Source organism: Panicum virgatum, chromosome 9N, assembly GCF_016808335.1.
Source record: "Panicum virgatum strain AP13 chromosome 9N, P.virgatum_v5, whole genome shotgun sequence".
NCBI classification, from domain to species: domain Eukaryota; kingdom Viridiplantae; phylum Streptophyta; class Magnoliopsida; order Poales; family Poaceae; genus Panicum; species Panicum virgatum.
Window position 1 is genome coordinate 73,979,745 of NC_053153.1, and position 18,194 is coordinate 73,997,938.

At 52.5% G+C, this 18,194-nt stretch overlaps 3 protein-coding genes across 3 annotated transcripts; 1 reads left to right on the forward strand and 2 right to left on the reverse strand.

The window, feature by feature from the left end:
• Positions 1 to 324: 324 nt before the first annotated feature.
• LOC120690445 (protein OBERON 4-like) lies at positions 325 to 5,330 on the reverse strand. The gene is made up of 2 exons (XM_039973090.1): positions 1,519 to 5,330; positions 325 to 1,152 (listed from the first exon to the last, which is right to left on the reverse strand). The coding sequence occupies exons 1-2, from the start codon at positions 5,084 to 5,086 to the stop codon at positions 593 to 595; spliced, it is 4,128 nt and encodes a 1,375-aa protein (XP_039829024.1). The 5' UTR covers positions 5,087 to 5,330; the 3' UTR covers positions 325 to 592.
• A 1,586-nt stretch (positions 5,331 to 6,916) lies between these two features.
• Positions 6,917 to 7,586, forward strand: LOC120691926. Its single transcript, XM_039975131.1, has one exon. The coding sequence runs from the start codon at positions 7,091 to 7,093 to the stop codon at positions 7,466 to 7,468; it is 378 nt and encodes a 125-aa protein (XP_039831065.1). The 5' UTR covers positions 6,917 to 7,090; the 3' UTR covers positions 7,469 to 7,586.
• Positions 7,587 to 8,657: 1,071 nt separating this feature from the next.
• On the reverse strand, positions 8,658 to 13,510 carry LOC120691925 (golgin subfamily A member 2-like). Its single transcript, XM_039975130.1, has 5 exons — positions 12,865 to 13,510; positions 12,414 to 12,755; positions 12,000 to 12,293; positions 10,052 to 10,279; positions 8,658 to 9,160 (listed from the first exon to the last, which is right to left on the reverse strand). The coding sequence occupies exons 1-5, from the start codon at positions 13,276 to 13,278 to the stop codon at positions 8,831 to 8,833; spliced, it is 1,608 nt and encodes a 535-aa protein (XP_039831064.1). The 5' UTR covers positions 13,279 to 13,510; the 3' UTR covers positions 8,658 to 8,830.
• Between the last annotated feature and the right edge of the window lie 4,684 nt (positions 13,511 to 18,194).

Consider the following 18,194-nt stretch of genomic DNA (forward strand, 5'->3'; position numbering starts at 1 on the left):
CCATACAAAATCATGCACAATGTCTGCTCAGTTGGCTAGAAGATACACTTAACTGTTCGTTTGAAAAGAAAATACAATGTAATCCCATATCTGATACCAATATAATCATCCTCTAGTACATATCTGGATTAAAAAATGACAGAAAATCTGGATTAAAAAGATGGTAGCAAGCGTTGCTGCTCTGAACTAGTACAAGTCTCCTCTCTCCATAGGTAGGGTCTATTAGTTTTGTCAGCAAACTTTTAAAATACTAGTACATAGGTCGCAGAAAATATTGTAGTGGCCCTGTGCAGCTCAGGTCACAGAAAACAAGAACACCATACAGGAAAACAAAACATGTGCAAAATTATTGAGATTATTTACAAGAAGATCTAGAGTTTACAGCTCACCATTTTCCCTATGTGACTGAAATGATCGAAACGTTAAGGATCTATCACATTAGTAGAGGAAAAGAATAATCATACATAAGCTAGTCCTAGAACAAGCCGAAATAAACACAAAAGAAAAAAACTTACAACAATGTGTGCAGTCTTCCTTACATAATCTGATCAAACTTTAATTCCTGCAATGAACCATAGGTAGTAACCTCAGTTCATATGCTTCGATTTTGTTTCAGTGCCTCCATTTTCGACAATAATTCCCTAATGCTAGCTACCATCCTAGTTTTCATGCTGAGAAATTCATGATGTGTTCTTTCAATGACTTGGAGTTCTTCAATCCTTCGTTTGCGCCGCTCTTGTAACCCGTCTATGTCAAGATCAGCAATTTGAGTGGCATAATCTTCCTCAATTCGTGCATTTTTTACCATAACAATACGTCTCAGATTGTCAACCTCGTTACGTGCATCATTTGCACGTTCCTGGTACATATGCGCTTCAGCCTGCTTTAACCTAATCAGGCTATCCAGTTCATCAATGACAGCCTTATTATCAATTGTCGCAAACTCGCCTTCGCCAGATTTTCTATGCAGAGATGGGCTCCCTGTGGTTGAAAGAACAGCTGTTTTGTCTAAAACTGGAAGTCCCTCTAAGGTAAACGGTGTCCATGCTGCCTTCCGACTTGAACTAGGAATCCCATCTATAGCTTCAGCAATGCTGCAAGGTATGCCTTTCAGAGGTACTGATGGATTGATGCCCAAGTTAGTATCATCATCTGAAATTGGAAAGTGAATGAGTGAGTATACTTTGTTTGCTGACAAATTAGAGCATATCTATTCATATTTCAACATCATTGTCCTTGGAGCATGGATAACAGGAGCTTTTGGCCCAAGGCTCTCATCAAATAGCTTTTATAGCCCTTCCTAGAGGTGCTAGGAAGTATGAACTGGATGATGCCACTTTCAGTGGTTCACATTACGTAAAACATCAAGCAACAAGTGAAGTATCCCAATTACTACTCTAATTTCTCCCAGGGAAGAAATCATTGCATGGGACACCATAATAACTGAAAGCAAGAAACTTAAACGAGCATGGATACGATGCAATTATTTTTCAATAATAACTATGATAAGTAGCTTACCAGAGAAGAATGCAACGACACATTTGACAACTTCAGGATGATAACCTTTGTTTTCTGACTTAATTAGCATTTGTTTCACAAAGTCCCTGACCCTCTTACCCCTTACATCATCACTTGCAGAAAAAATTCTTTCCACATACTGTAGCTCTCTAATCAGTGTCTCCATCCTCCAATGCCGCGCACATGTTCGAAAAACTTCCTTCACAAAACCAAACATCTCTGATGGATGTCCACAGGCAGCACAGTGAAACTGCATCTCAGTAGAGCCGTATGCCCTTGAAGCACTTTGCCCCTTTCGAATAAGAGAGTGGTGTAGGCCACAATCCGTGTGGCACCAATGAAGGCATACATCACAACCAACCCAACTACAAGTATTAGATGCTGAGTCAAACTTTGAACAGACAATGCACATGCAAGAACTACAGAAACCAGTCTTCCTTTGACAAACTTTACAGTCACAGTCATCCACTGGCAGAATGCTTTGGCATGAGAGATTGCGACATTTCAAGTTGAGAAAAATGTCAACCAAATTAGATGTAGCAATGCTGCTACTTTTCTTTATAAAATATGGAAGCCCAGTCCTTATAGCGACAAGTATCTCCATCAATACCCGTGGACACGTCCGCAAAATATCAATATTCAAGTCAGATCTTTTCTTAAGTGCCTCCTGCAAAGCAATTATTTGTCCTCTTTGGCCTGGATCAACTATGATATCCGAAATGGCCTCCCTCAAATATGTTATAGAATTTTCTGTCATCTCTTGAAGCATCCTTCCTGTAAGATGCAAAGGTTCTGAAACAACCTTGGAAATAATCCTCTCAATGACACCAGCACCATTAATGACAAGTTGTTCTCCCTCCTGGCGTTCACCCCTTGTAAGGCTTCTGCTACTTTTCTCCCTTGTAAGCTGCCTTCTATGTCTATTATGTTCCAATCCAGAATCGTGAGAACCACGACTATATGTTGGCGACAGAACTCCTTGAATGTTTGCATGACTTAGGAGGTCATTGGATAGCCCATTGTTATGTCCTTTTATTCCAGCCAAAGTGTTAGTATCTGGCATATGGTCATTTTGGAGTACTCTCTGAAGGAGTGGGGTAGCACTCCCCTTCTCTGTAGATTCACTAGACAGCTGAGCTTGCCTTCCTGTGCAATTGCTTGTCTGATCAACTCCCATAAAGAAAGGTTTGCTACCTACTGAATGCTCATAATTGTCTAATGACTGTTGGGTGAGTGAACAACTAGGATTGTGACCAAGTGTTTGAGAACTGGCCAATGATACGGAAGCTGTTAACCCATCCGAATTTGTGCGGAAAGATGATGACAGTAACTGCTGAGAGCATGCTGGATGGACTAGAGAAGCAGTTTGAGGCAATGAACACTTAAATTCAGAATTCTGTAAACAACCTGACAAGCTCAAGGAAAGATCAAGTTTCCCTAGCTTCATTGTGTCCTTTGCCTGCTTTACAGAACTAGTTGAAGCAGATTTTAATGTTTCTGTTGGTTCTACGCCAAGCTGCAATGCTGCGTCAAGACCTCTTTCCACTGAACTTGAACGATCTATTTTAACCTTCTTACTAAGGACATCAAATGCTATGCCGTTTCCTTTATCTTCAGCTATTGACTCCCTTGTCATCAGATTTGCACCAGCAACATCTTCCTTACTCTCTCCAGCATGTTTTTTCATTGATCTATGGAACATACGAGCACCATCAGCATTGGCCTCAATATCAAATCCTTTTCCTTGTTTCTTGGCATTTTCATCCAGAACAGCCACCTCATTTTCTCCTATCATGGTTTCCTTTGCCGCACCTCTTTTTTCACATTGATCCATCACAAGTTCTGCAGGTTGAAATGCAACATATTCTGTTGGCTTATCCATCTCTCCAATCACAGTTAATTTGTCAAATTCCTTACTTCCAGGAGCCTGTAGCTGTAGAGAAGCTATCTCCTCTCTCTGCAGCCCAGTGAACGTTTTGCTGTCACCAATTGAAATAACAGCATTCATGGTTCCTTTTTGTGCAGCTGTTTTCTCGTGCATCACATCGTCCGCCACATCAGATGAATTACTTTGTCCCGCTATACCAGTGGCATTGCCAGTTGCATCCACCGTCGACTCTCCTTCATGAATAGCTTCCTTCAGCATACCAGAACAACCGACCGGTTCCGAAGTATGAGTAGTATGGGCAGTTTCATCCAGTATTTCCGTTCTTTCCTGCGTTGCCTCCCGCAGCAGATCAGAAGAAGTGTCAGTTTCGATTCTATCAACAGCACTGGCAGTTCCATCATGCCGCATAACTTCTTCCTGCAGAACCTTCTGTGGCATACCAGACGAAGCACTCTTCCCAACCTCATGAATAGCACAGGCAGTACTATCTAAAGCCAGCTCCTCCTGCAGCACTTCTTGTCGCTTGACGGATGAAGTGCTCTTCCCAACATCATCATCAACGCTGCCAGTCTGGCGTAACACCGTCACTTCCTCCTGCAGCGCCCCTTGACTAGAACTGGATGGAGCACTCTTTCTGACATCACAATCATTGAAACTTTCTTCTCGTGTTGTTGCTTCTTCCTGAATAGTCTCCTTCAAGTTACTAGAGGAGGTGCTCTGCTCAACCAAATCAACAGCATTAGTAGTCTCCTCTTGTTGCTTCACTTCCTCCTGCCGCACTTCCTGCTGAATGGCTGAAGTGCTTAGCTCAAATTTACTTGCGTCACTAGTAGCCACATCTTGCGCTTGCACTTCATGCCTTCCACTGACTTCCTTTTCAATTTTCACCGAAGGCTTCTCCTCATTGTCAATTGGTTTTCCTGCTTCTGCCATCATACCATCGATTCTCCTGCCCTCCTCCTCCTTCCCTACATTGTCAGGATCAGCTGCACCATGCGCTCCCTTACCTTGAGTTCCCAAATCTGCTGGGGCCTCAGGATCTAGCTTCTTCGCCTTCCCTCGCTCCGGTCCCTTCTCCTTAGCACGGCTTGGTTCAACCTGCTTGCGATGCTCAACAGCAGCAGGTCGGGCCTTAGGCTCAGCATCTGGAGCGACCTCCCCTTCCTCCATCTCACTGACGCCGGCCGTCTGCTTCTTCATTTTCTCCGCCTTCGCGACCTCGAACCTTCTTTTCGGCACACTTGGCGACCGAGATCGCTGCGGCTGCGCCGTCAGCGATGATGCCGCTCCCAGCCTGGCGGGTGCTTTGTACTGGTCAAAACACTCTGCGTCCCTCCACCCGCTCCCCGGGCGACGCCACGCCGAGCTGCCGTCACCGTCCCGCCGCGACCGGTCACGCTCCGACCGGAAACCCTTGGGGAACTCCCGACGGAAGCCGGAGAAGCTCTCGGACCGGTGCATCGCCCGGTCTCCTCCATACTCCCGCGGCGAGGGGTACTCCCGGTACCGGCCGTCGTGGAAGCCGCCGCCGCCGCCGCCGAACCCCTTCCGGCGATCGAACCTGTCGCCGTCGTACTCCCGCGGCGGTCGCCGCGGCGGTGGCGGCGGCGGGGGGCCGCGGTCGTAGAACCTCCGCCGGTCGTCGTCGAGGCCGTCGCCGTACGACCTCTGCCTCTTCATGCCGCCGCCGGAACCCCCGCCCTCGGATTCAGCGGGCAGGGCGCGGCGGTGTGGTGCTCAGGGGAGATAAGGAGAGCCAGGAGCAGCACGCACGGAGGAAGGCGTGCGGGAGATGGCTACCCCTCCCGCCGGCATCCGCATCCGCAGCCGTCCCTCTCGCCGTCTCTAGGACTCTAGCCGCCTCCGCTTGCTTCCGGGTCACTCATCTCGCTCGCTCCCGGCCCCTGCCTCGAAGTCAACGGCCGTCGCCCGGATTTGGACCCGGGTCGGAGATTTCCACCCGCCCCACCGCGGTAACAAAAAAAAATGCCCCGGGATTTCTACCGCCGACGGTGGCCTGTAGGGGCGGCGACACGCGGCTCCTCCGTCCCAGCGCCCAGCGCTCGGCGCGCCACTGACTTTTGGGCGTGCGGCTCGCCGGGGCCCGCCGTCATCGAGCGAGCGCAGGGCCCCGGTACGGAGAAGATGAGGTGGGGGTGGAGCCGTGGAGTCGCGCAGTCCCCGCTCGCTCCACGTGAGAGCCGGTGCGGACTGGCAAAGCGCAGGGCGGGGGATCCGGCGCGGGCTGGCCGAACAAGCGACACGGGTTCGGGGCCGCGGCCGCGCGGCGCGTGGCGGGAGGACGGGGGCGTGGCCGCGCGGGATAGGCGGCGGTTGTGTGTGGGTTCGGATGGGGGTTTGGTGATGGATGACTGGTGAGTGGTGGTGGGATGCGGCGGGGAGGTGAGTTGATGGCTCGTGGGTGGGAGAGGAGTCGGAGGGTGGGGGAGGGGTGGGTCAGCTTTTTTACCACTGCTTCCCTATGTCGGAGAGTTTAGATTTTTACTGGTAAAGGTAAAAAAAATGTGACATCGAATGTTGGATACATGTATAGAACTAAATAAAATTTATTTATAAAATTTTTTGTACGAATGGACGGTAAATCGCGAGACGAATTTAATGAGCCTACTTAATCTATGATTTGCAACCATTGTGCTACAGTAACCATCTGTTAATTATGAATTAATCATAGATTAATTAGTATCATTAGATTCGTCTCGCAATTTACAGCCCATTTATATAAAAAATTTTGTAAATAGATTTTATTTAGTAATTTAAATTAAATAAATTTTTTACACGTAAATAAATAAACACGGCCTCGTATCGGCGTTGCGCTTGGACTTTTTGACCTCCACGCATGCGGGCCCGTCATGGCGTCATCCGCACTCTTCTTCCTCTCGGGGGAACTTGGGTCGGGCTTCGTTGGCGCCCAAGTCTCGGATGGGCTCCAAATCATGCTTGATGGGCCATATAAAAGCACATTGTGGTTTTGGTTTTGAAATGACGGCCCAATTATGTTCTCGCTCAACCTGTACACTAAAAAAAATACTAGTGTTGGACGATCGGAAATGGTCGGTATTTTTCCGTATTTATAAAATTAATAAAATCATATACAATAAAGAATGAATATAAAATTAATTGTAAATGATAACTTTGATATCTTTTCTAAAAAGGAAATAGTCAGTAACAGTATTATAATACGAAAAACTATATCCGCCGGTACGGGTATTTCCCGTCCTATTTTCATTCCAACTTGGCCACCACTCTTGCAGATGGTTCTTCTTTGTGAAACACTTGCGACTGCTGACACGATGGCATCGATATTCTCCGTTCACCAAACGAGTGTTGATATTTTTGAGCCATCGTTTTCCAGTTTTTTGCTTTGGATTTACCTTTCAGAAAACAACAAGGACGTCTTAACAAAAAAAAAACAGAACTTAAGGACGAGATGTTGCCTATCTATGTCTGACCAGGTTTCATATTTGGAATCACACGACACTGTACGGTGTAAGCTTGCTTGGGCCAACCGCCAGCTCTGCAAGACTGCAACTGCATGCATGCCCCACATGTCACTGTCATTTCTTCTCTTCCTCTCATAGTCTGCAGCTACTTATCCACTCTTCCTGGAAAGATCAACATACGCCATCTCCAATCCACAAGATAGATCTGATCGATCGCCCATGCATGGCTTCCCTGGGCATGCTTACCATCAACGCCACTCCACATGTCCGGCGGGGCGGCAGGCCACGGCCTGAGATCGCCGTGCCCAGGCCGAGATCCTACTTCCTCTGCCAAAGCCGGCTCCCGTCCGAGCCGCCGACCGCCGGCGGCGGGGGAGGAGGAGGTGGGAAGAAAGGCCCGTCGTCGTGGGCTGCCACGGCCGAGAGGCTGCGCGGCGACGTGGTGAAGGCGGGCATGGCGGCGCGGGAGAGCCTGAGCCCCAAGCGGAAGGGGGACTGGAAGGACGTCACGCTCATGAGCTTCTCCTTCGCCGTGTACGTGTACATCTCCCAGAAGCTTGTCTGCACGTACTGCGCGTGGCTCTCCATGATCCATCGCTAACTTCACGTTGGAGTAATTGTATATACCATTACCAATGGTTATTGTTATTTGATGCGATGTAGGCTGTATCTGTAATCTGTTTAGCTCCAATAATAAAGCTCCAGATGTTACTGTTGCCTGTGTGATTCTACTGGATTAAAGAAAATCCCATTCCCTGCCAAAAACTACACAGAAATTTTCTACGCCATTTTTTATCCTTCAATACTGATAATACCATGAGCACGATGAGCATGCAGCCACAGAACACAAAGAGCAGATCAGCTTGGGAAGTTGGCAGTGTAGCAGGAACAAAATTGCATATACGTAGTCAGTGGCGGACCTAGGATTTAAAGTTAGGGTATGCCTAGTAAAAAAATCCAATGTAAAATATGGTATTGTCCAATATACAATTTGGTAATATACTTATATTATTCTTCAACAATTCACTTTATATGTAAAAATCCATAAAAGTAGAATACTAATTTAGAAAAGGATACACAATACTTTACCTTCAACAAATATAAGTTTGATACTTGCGTAAATTACATTGTAAAAATTGGAACACATGTTTAATACTTTAACTTCAACAAATGACTCATGCAATTTCTCATATGATTCTCCACTATATTGATTGCAAAGAATAGAAACAACAACAATGCCAACAGACGCACCCACTAATAGTTGAATTGATACTTGCGGTTTGCATTATATTTCAGAAGCAGGAGAAATATGGATTAGGTAGGCTACGTGGCAGTGGCCCGTGGCTTTTGCCATTGAGGTCTCGGGGGCACGACAGCTCCTGCTAGCTTCACAGCCGCTCGCCGCATGAACGTCATGGCGTCTGGATCGGGTGCCAGCTAGACCAGAAATGCAGAATGCAGAAGTCCCAGCTTGCCAGTCGTGCACTCACGCATCAGGCATTGCGCGGCTCGAGAGCGTTGGTGGCTGGTGGGCTACAAGGGACTGCTAATTGGTCTGTTAGTTTGTTGGGCCAAAATCCAGGTAGTCCTAGGCCTACCCGGACTACCTGCTAGGTCCGACACTGTACGTAGTACTAGCAAAAAAAGAAGCATTAGCGTTAAATACATATCTGACCTATTCCTCGGCACTGTACTGCGGCCTCTGGGCAAATTAACTCCATCTCTCTCAGCTCACCTACTGGCTACTTAATTACCGATCTGACGAGAAGTCAGGCCTCGTTACTCATCAGTGGGTCGTGGATTATTATTTATTAGATGTTGATCGATGCTACTGGGGAGGCCAAACTGAAAGAGTTTTCTCTTCCGCTCAGGCCTGAATCCTTCACAGCTTCACTCACTGCAGCAGCCCATCACTCACTCAGGTCGTCTCAGCAGACAACAAACCACCGATCCTCCTCGGTTCTCACCGCTGCTGCCGCGGCAAGGTGATGTTGCCTATCTCCTGGAACGGGGAGCGCTTCGGGATCACGCTGCTGGGGGAGTGCTTCACGCGGCAGATGAGGACGTGCTTCTTCTCCTCCTTGCCGCATTCCTGCGATCGCTGGTGCGGAGGCTTTGTTCTTGGGTTCTCCATCTTGCACGCTTCAGACCATTGATCTTGGCTAGGAATAGCTGCTGGGGTTGGGAAGTGGGCTTCGAACGTGTGTAGCTTGCTTTGGAGCTCTGAAATCTTCATCTGCAACTCTTCCACGCGCTGTTCTGACACTTGTGCCCGATTTTTCCACTCCAGTATCTGACACATGTTTAAATTTTCGATTAGATTGAGTCACTCACTGACTGATCTTGACAAAAGCATGAATCAGTACTAAGATGCATATTTAAAAACTCGTTGTTGGAAATATTCAGTGTTCAATACTTCAGTCACAAACCAACAGAAGTGCAGTGGTTACCTTTTTTTTTAATAATGCAGTGGTTAACTTATTATGAAATAGAGAATTAAGAAGTCTTCAGTGAAAGTAAGCATATTGCTCTCAGTAATAAAAATACACAAACGAGTACTATTATGCCAGTTTTGATAAGCTGCAAGTAACGCCACATTTGAAAAGGTGGTACTTTAGTATTTTGAGCTGTTTCTTTCAAAACTGTCAAATTTTGACATATGAAATTTGTATCACTAGATTAGTCGTCTAAGTAGATTCAGTAATTGCAATTATATTAGTTTCTGTTTATAAATGTATACAAGTAAGTGGCCCGATTCGTATCTCACAATACGTAAAATGCTAAATGGAAAACAAGAGCAAATAGAGTAGTTCAGCAATAACTCAGGAATAACAACTACGATACCAAATGCATTACAATTTCAGTGCCAAAAATAGATTTTCGTAAAGTGACCTAATGTACAGTAGTATGAGGTACTCCACACTTCATGTTCAAAGTCCGAAGGAAAAAAACACATGTCTATATAAAATGGAATGAATAAGTACTAAGTGCTTTCATCATTCAGCATAACCTCCACTACGCAGCATCTGCCGCTGCTTTGACATGTTGGAAATAGAACACAGAAAAACGCTCCAAATTATGTTACTTAAAACTACACACAGTACTTCACTGCAGTTACATTAGACATGAATAACTTCAGATCTTCAATTTTTACAGCATAAGCAAAGCTAGGACATCTACTTACTTGAGAATTCAAGGAGCGCAGACTGATGTCAGAAGCCATAGCACGATGCTGCCATGTATCCCTGGAAGACTGCAGCTCTTGCATCTCCAACCTAACCTGCTCCAACATATCTTGCATCTCTGTCCATTGCTCTGATTCTGCCTTTACTTGCTCCATTATCTTCCACACAATCTCCCTGCAGTCGCAGCAGCTTCCCGAGCTGACCAGTTTGCACTCTTCAGCCATGGTCTGTTGGGAAAAAGAAAACAGTTACTACTTGAACTTTCTGCGAGCAACATTGGATAGATATGCCATGCTTTGATTTTTAGCTGGAACGCGACAAATGATTTATAGTGCACAACAAATCTGTGCAAGAAACATCTCTGTGCGGTGCACAGAGGCAGGTTGCAGAGATGGGAGAACGTCATAAAAGTTTACCCAGTATGTGTCGACCAAATTTGAAACCATTGCTACTCCTCCAAACTGAAGCCTACAATAACACAGCTTACTCCCAGTACCAGTTGCTTCAGATTTGAATGCATTGCCTCTTCAACTGGCTTTCCTGTCAATTCACAGTACTGGATCGCCATTCACAATTGGAAACCCAACCAACTTCAGTCTACGCACGCAGAGCAAGCATACGCGCATCAGCTGATGATCAGACATGGTCCAATCGGTACACGAACTAGCTAGTCGATGCGAAAGCAACTCGACGAGCACATGCCCTGGTCCCTAAGCCTGGCCCAGACCCATTGCACTTGCCAGGGAAAAAAATAAAAAGGCTTTACTTTCTCGTTGTGGGGGCAACATATCCTATGCTAAGGTCATGCTTGGGCCCGATACGTCTTGTGCCGGCTTGTGTGTTCAAAGCTACGTGTACGCCTTTGCCAAAGTGGGTAGTACTTGCGTTCCTGCTCCAGCACGTGGTTGTTGTGTCTTAGCTGAAGTTCACCTCCTTTGCAGTTTCAAATCATTCATCCCCGGAACCATCGGGCACGGCATCGCCGTGCTTGAGACCCGAGTGACCACATTTGTTGGACGGCATGCAAGTCATGCCCGATGCCATGCAGACAGGACACGTACATGCAGTGGCCAAGTTCAGACGCGGGTCTAGAAATTAGCAACTCAGGATTACAAAACAATTTGAAGATGTGCAAGTGCAACCAAAGCCTTTCTAGCGGGCCCACCCTCTCGCGTGAACAGTAACAACAACAGAAGTAACGAAAAAGCTTCAGCCCTTTGGCCCAGGACCCCCGGGGACCACCTGCGCCGAGGAGGCAGCGTCGCTGACAGTCCGGGCCGCCCGCAAGCATTGACCGTTCAACTCAGGGGAACACCTGCTAAAGCTATCTTTTGAACGCTATATGCTCCACTACTAGTGGTAGCAACTAGCAAGGTGAAGCGAAGATAATAAAAAGCCTAAAAAAGTGTCAAAGGTTCTCGCAGATGGTCCCACCCGCAGCGAGAGGAGAACAGTGATTTTCAGCAGCAGAGCATAGTATCAAGTACTATCAAGCCAAGAAGGCACCCATGACCATAATGCCGAGAGCATCGTGCCAATCCATAGATCCGTGTGGCCCCAGCGGATCGTCGGCCAATTACTCATCTCCCTACAAACCCAGTTGCAGAGCCCTGTGCGAGTGATCCCCACGCCACAGCGACGACCTGCCACCATCGGGTGCTGTAGTCCGTAGGCGATTTCAAAACTCGTCTTGCTCAATCCACGCTCACCCCCGGATGAGACAAAGACACGACCTAATCGTGGTTGGATCGGTAATGGCGTCAAGTGGAGGGGGCGTCGCTGACCAGCAGTGCCCCCAGGTCAACGACATCCGGGCGCCCAAGGCTAACCGCGAATCGCTCGCTGCTAATCATGCTTACCGAGGAAGCGAGGAATATCCAAGCTGCCAAGCTGGAGTAATGAATGGACGAACTGAACAGTGATGGGGGGCTTTAGTTTGAATTGTACCTTGTGCTGCTGCTGCTGATGACGATTCTCCGCCGCCGCGGCGTGGCGGGTGCGGCCGTGCGCGGCGGCGTCGAGTGCCCACGGCGCGTTGCCGTTGCTGGCGGTGCTACCCCCGCTCCAGCTCCTCTGGCTGCCCGCGCTCGCCTTGCGGCTGTGCCGGCCGCCGCATTTCCTGGACTGGCAGCCGGCGGCGTTGTCACCGGAGGCGACGGCTTCCAGGCGCCGGGTGTACTCCGCCATCCGCTCGCGCATGCCCTTGGACATCCCCTCCATCTTCATCCTCAGCATTTCCACCTTCAGTATGCAGAGCACACAGTGCACGTTTAGCAATCGATAAAGAGAGAGATTGAAACGGCGACGCAGCAGCATCACGGTTTAATCTACGTATTATTAATATCCGGATCGATGCATTACATCGGAGGTGTGGGCGCTGTGGACGCGGTCATCGTCGTCGCTGTGCCCGGCCGGTGGCGGAGGTGGCGGCGCGGCGACGGGCAGGGCGATCTCGCAGATGTCCTTCACGCAGGGCTCGGGGTCGGCCGGCGGCATCTTCTCGAGGCGGCGGCGGAGCGAGGACGCCTGCCGATCGAAGTTCCGGCCGTGGCTCCGCTGCAGCTCCCGCGTCCCTCTCATCGCCCGCGTCCCGCTCTCCTTCTCCACCCGCAGCTCCTCCATCATCTCCTCCAGGTCCTCGATCCCCTCGTCCAGCGCCGCCGCCACGCACACGTCGCCCTTCCCGTCGATCTTCTTCCTCCCCTGCCGTTGCGCCCGCCCACACGAGCATCATCAATCAGGCCCGTGCAAGTTTAACGTACAAACACAAGGACTCGATGATTGGTTTGAGAGATGCGTGTTTTGCATTTACCGAAACGAGCGTCTCGACGGCGGACTTGAGCGCGGCCTCCATCTGGCCGCGGTGGCGGTCGAGCTTGCGGAGCGCGACCTCCCGCTCCATCCGGAGGAAGTTGCACTCGGCGCGGAGGATCTCCGCCTGGAACCGCCACTTCTCCTCCTGCTCGCCGTCGTCCTCCTGCGACCGTGCCGGCGCCCGGGAGCACGGCGGCGGCGACGCCGGCGCGGACTCCAGCCCGCGCACGCGCCGCTCCATCTCGAACAGCGCGCCGAGGTTGACCGGCGGCTGCGGCGCCGGGCGGTGCTGCGCGCGCCCCGCGCCCCGGCCGGGCCTCCCGCCGCCGCCCGACCTCCTCGCCAGGTTGAAGTTGATGATCCTCGGCGTCGCCGCCGCGTGCTGGCCCTTGGCCGCCCGCCGCGCGGACATCGATGCCGCTCCGGGCAGGGCGGATCGGGCTGGCCCCCGGCCCTTCGAACCGAACCGACGAAGCGTGCGCGGATGGATGCCGACGGTGGGGTGGTGGGTTCGCTCCTCTTTTTTCCTCGGGGTGAGGCGGCAACGGTCGGGTGCTTTTGGTGGCGCGGGTCCGTGGAAGGTGTTGGTCGGAGGGAGAAGTCGTCGGGAGGAAAAAGGCCGCGTGCACGACAAGCGCTCAAGGAAGGACGGGGAGGGCCGAGGGCGGGTGCTCCTCGTTTTCCGTGAAAAGCCACGATTTGAAAGGATCTTCGCGGCGAAAATGACCGGATTGCCCCACGCGCAGCCTCCGATTCGGCAGCGACGCGAACGATTGCGCAATGACTGCCGGGTGATGGTGATGGGATGGGCAATCGAGAGGGAGGACAAGCCAGCGCAGCGGGTGAACATTTGGAGGCGCGAGCAGGGTTAACCAAATCGGTGGGAATCGGTGCGGTTTGACCGGTTTCGGTTTGAGCCGGTATCAAATCGGTCCAAATTCAAATTTAAAAAATAAAAAAAAATTAAAAAATTCCTAAAATACTTTCAAGGTGCGACGAATATAATGGTGTCAAATTTTCTAAAAAATTCGTTCATTTAGTATAGTTTGCGGGGATTTGAAGTTAAATCAAAAAAGAAAAAAAATGGCCGGCCCATTAAGGCCCACCACATATGGCAACCGGTAAACGGATCAAATCGGCCGGTAAACTGGTCAAACTGGAGAACCACTTTTACACCGTTGGATTTTTTGGTTAAAACATCGGTAAATTGGTCAAACCGACCGGTAAACCGGTCTGAACCGTTTACACATGTGATTTTGAATTTGAATTTGAATTCAACCAGTTTCCACCGGCGGCGGTTTGATCGGACTGGTCGGGATTGTAAACCCTGGGCGCGACTGCTAGAGGAGGCCCATGCTACGAGGAAAACAGCCAGCCAACCGTGCAGTGCAGTGCAGGGGCAGCATCTTTACCATTTTGAAACACGTCTCCGGTCTGTGCTCGGAAACTAGCATTCGCCCTGCTGCAGCATCGCTCTCTGTTTCGTGGCGACGCTGACAGTGCGTCATGGGAACAGTTGGAAGTCGGTTATTCCATTTAAAATCTTCGAGTCGAGCGTTCTCCCGTTCTTGTAATCAACCCTGCCGTACAGTGTTCGTGGGGGCATCTCGTGTTGTTTGATTCCACGAGCGAGGACCAACACTTGCCCTTTCCGCACCGGCTTTGCTAAGATGAGTCGATGGCACCGTGTTCCAAAGAACATGGGCAGTAGTTGTTTAAGCAGAAAACAAGTACGACGAACTTGCGCATCTTCAAATGCTAATATAAGATTCTCCATAAACCATGGTCTAGTGGGCGAGATTTTTTTTGCGCCCTGTTACTGTGCAGTCAAATTGGCTCACCCACACTAGCAACGTTTTCCTTGTTTGCTAGAGAATTTAGGCAGGAAAGGAAAGGCAAGAACTTGTAGAATACTCTATTGAGCATCTACATTGTGCTTATGTACGTGTGCTTCAAGGGAGGAGGTCGCTCCATCATTAAGCACCAGCGTAAAAGTTAAATTCTATTAGTGCTCAGATAGCCTTAACTTTCTTTCTAGCATACCTTAGTAGGCTCAACTTTCTTGCTAGCAAACAGATGCGGCGCAGAACAGTTTACTATAAACAGAGTACAAACAAGAATGACATTTATTTACTCCACCGGTCTCGTATAAGCCAGCATTACGCATGTAGCTTACTAGCTGGCACACGCCATGCAAAAGCACGTACGGAGTAGCTTCGACGCACACCACTACTGCTGCAGTGCTGCACATTCATTCACCATTGTCCGTGCCACGGCCGAGATGGAACATCCTCCCACTCCCAGCGAACCTGGCTGTGGCTGTGGATCGGCAGATGAGTAGACCCCCCCTGGTAGGCCTGCCGGTACACCGTACAGCGCCCGCCACCCAGTTTGAGCCTTTGAGGTCTGGTCGTCGGTGACGGAAGCGATGATGACGACCCGACGCCTACAACAGAAAGGCTTCCCCCGCGGCCCGCCCTCTCCTCGGCAAGCTTCCCCGCGCCGGGCCAGGCCGCGCCATGTCACGCGGCCACGCGGGGTCGGCCGCCGGCAGTAACCGAGACCCATGGCGCACCGCTCTACGTGGCGCCGGCGGTCAGGGCCTCGTGACCCATGGCCCGCTCCCTGCCTGCCTGCCTGCCTGCGCGCCATGCAGCGGCGCGGCAGGAGGACGGAGGAGCAGGAGCCTGGCTCTGCCTGCGGTTACACACTTACAAGGGCGTGGGGGTGGGACCCCGCGCAAATTTTAAACCCGAGAACATCCACGGTTGGTTAGCTTAGCTCGAGCAGGGTCCGGCGCTAGTTAACCGTGGCCGTTCGCCGTCCTGTTCTGAACCTCTCGCGCAGGCACGCACCCCCGTTCCGCCTCGGGCTCCGCCGGCCCCGCTTCCTGCGCCGCGAGTGACATGCGGGGCCGTGTCGTCTCGGCGCGCGGGCGCGGCGCGGCGAGCCCAACGCAAGTACGCAACGCTGGCCGGTTTCAAACCGCGACGGCTCGGACGCGGCCCTGGCCCTGGCCTTGGCCTTGGGCCTTCCTCACGGATTGCGGCGCTGCGCTACCTGCGTGCGTGCGCCCAGTGACAGACATGTGGGGCGCCTACCGCCTAGCCTGGGGTTGCCTCTGAACAGGGCCGGTTCGTTGGTTGCCCGGGAGTTGGACGCACTCACGCACGTGGCGCAGCAGCGGCGGCCGTTTTTGAATTGGCGGCCATGCCGCCATGGCCAGCCCAGCCGGGCAGGGGGGAGGATATGGCAGCGAGTAAATTCTCCCTATGCCATTAGAAAATTAAGATGATCACTTATGTGCCATTGAAAATTAGTTTATCCCTTCTATGCCATCATTTATAATTTTTCATCCCCTCTGTGCCATTGCTGTTAACTTTCCCTACCGGATCCGTTAAAGAGTATTGGGAAAAGACCAAAATACCCCTCCGTTTCACCCCGTTTCAGAGTAACGGACGGGAGACCGCGTGCCAGTGCCGCCCGCAGCGCCGCCTCCATTCTCCCCGCGCTCGGCTCGACCGCCCGCGTCCGGTCGGCATGCCACGCTCGCCCCCAATCCAGCGGAGGTCCCAATCCCGCACCACGCGCGAGCGCCAGTCGACGGAGACGCCAGGTCGCCGCCGGGCCCGTCGTCCCGGCACGACTGGGGAGGCTGCGGCCGCCGCAGGAGCTCGCCGGGGACGCCGCCGCAAGCCGAGATGCCGGTGGGGAGCGGGCTGGAGAGCCGATTCCCTGGGAGCGCGTCGAGGCGGAGCAACCCGGACCGTGGGAGGCGGCCGGCCCGTGCGACGCCGGCGGCCGGTGGCGCACGCCGGGGCTGGAAGAGAGGGCCGGAGGGCGACGACCGACTGCAGCGAGCAGAGAGGAGCTAGGGTTCATCCAGGGACGAGCCTCTGCCGAGCCACCGCCAAGCCGCCGCCGGGCCATCACCGAGCCGCCGCAGATCCGCGGCCGCTGCTCCGCCGTGGCCATCGGAGGGAGGAGGCACAGCGAGGGAGGAGGGCCACAGGCCACCGCGGCCGGATGAGGCATGGAGCATGGAGGAGGGACGCCGCGGCCGCCACGGCCGCCGAGGCAGGGAGGAGGGAGGGGGATCTGCCGGCGAGGGAAGCTCGAGTGCTCCATGGCAACCGCCGCGCAGACCCCGACCACCGCGGCGTAGGGCCCGGCCGCACTGCCCGCTGGCCCTGGCCGCCGCCGCGCAGGCCCTGGTCCGGCGCGGGGAGGGAGGAGCGCTCGCCGGGGAGGGAGGAGCGCTCGCCGGGGAGGGAGCAGTCGAGAGGAGGAAGGAGGCACCCGCAACCGCGCTGCCCGCGCGGAGGCTGCCCGTCCGCCGGGGTCGGACCGCCCCGTCGTGCCCGCTCCACTGCGTCGCGCCGCCGCGCGTGGACCGCCCTGCCGTGGCCGCCCGTCGATGGAGAAAGCAGGAGGAGGCACGCAGGCCGCCCCGACGTCTACTCCGCCGGCCCCGACAAGCTCACACGCATAGGCCAACGACACCGCCCAGGCTGCGCCGCCGCGCGCCGACCACGCTCCGCCGCCCGGTCGTGCCACTCCGCCCTACCCGCGGCCGCGCGTGTCGCTCTGCCGTCGCCGGCGAGGGAGGGGGAGGAGGGGCGCCGGTGAGAGAGAGAGTGTGGAAGGGAGGAAGACGATGGGGACTGTGCGGGAGGAAGACGATGGGGACAGGCGGGGACGGGCCGTGGCGGCTGGGTGGTGCGCGAGTTCACCGAGGCGAGGGCCGTGGCGGCTGGGCGGTGCGCACGGGCGCAGAGGATGGAAGGGAGTTCGGCAGCGAGAGAGGTCACGGGGGCGGCAGGGGCAGGCGCAGGTCGACAGCGCTGCCAAGCTGGGTGCGGTCAGCGCGGCGCCCCGGCAAGGTGCGGCAGGGCGTTCCTTTCCCCGTCGCCCCGGGAGAGGGGAAGGAGAGGCCGAGAGGAGGAAGGAGGGGTAAAAAAGTCTGAACTTGAACCAATTTGACGTTGTTAACGTGTTTTCTGACGGCAATGGCACGGAGGGGATGAAAAATTAAAAACGATGGCACTAAAGGGATGTGCTAATTTTTAATGGCACATAGGGGATGGATTACATTTTCCAGTGGCACACAGAGAATTTACTCTATGGCAGCAACAGCCCTGCACGCGCAGCCCAGGGAGGCAGGGGGTCCGTCAATTGTACGCCATCGACAGGGCATACGGCAACCTCAGCCATGCAGCCAGGCAGGGCAGGGGTTCGTTCAAGCCCTTAAATTTGAAGTCGTATGTACGCCGAGCCGGTCGCCGTAACCCGGCTCGCCGGCTGCCTGCTTGGCAGCATGGCTGACAC

Coding starts and splice junctions, on each gene's coding strand:
- LOC120691925 (XM_039975130.1), bottom strand. CDS start 13,278: ATGTCCGCGCGGCGGGCGGCCAAGGGCCAGCACGCGGCGGCGACGCCG. Junction 12,756..12,864: donor CCGTCGAGACGCTCGTTTCG/GTAAATGCAAAA, acceptor GCGCAACGGCAG/GGGAGGAAGAAGATCGACGG. Junction 12,294..12,413: donor ACAGCGCCCACACCTCCGAT/GTAATGCATCGA, acceptor TGCATACTGAAG/GTGGAAATGCTGAGGATGAA.
- LOC120690445 (XM_039973090.1), bottom strand. CDS start 5,086: ATGAAGAGGCAGAGGTCGTACGGCGACGGCCTCGACGACGACCGGCGG. Junction 1,153..1,518: donor TGTCGTTGCATTCTTCTCTG/GTAAGCTACTTA, acceptor TTCCAATTTCAG/ATGATGATACTAACTTGGGC.
- LOC120691926 (XM_039975131.1), top strand. CDS start 7,091: ATGGCTTCCCTGGGCATGCTTACCATCAACGCCACTCCACATGTCCGG.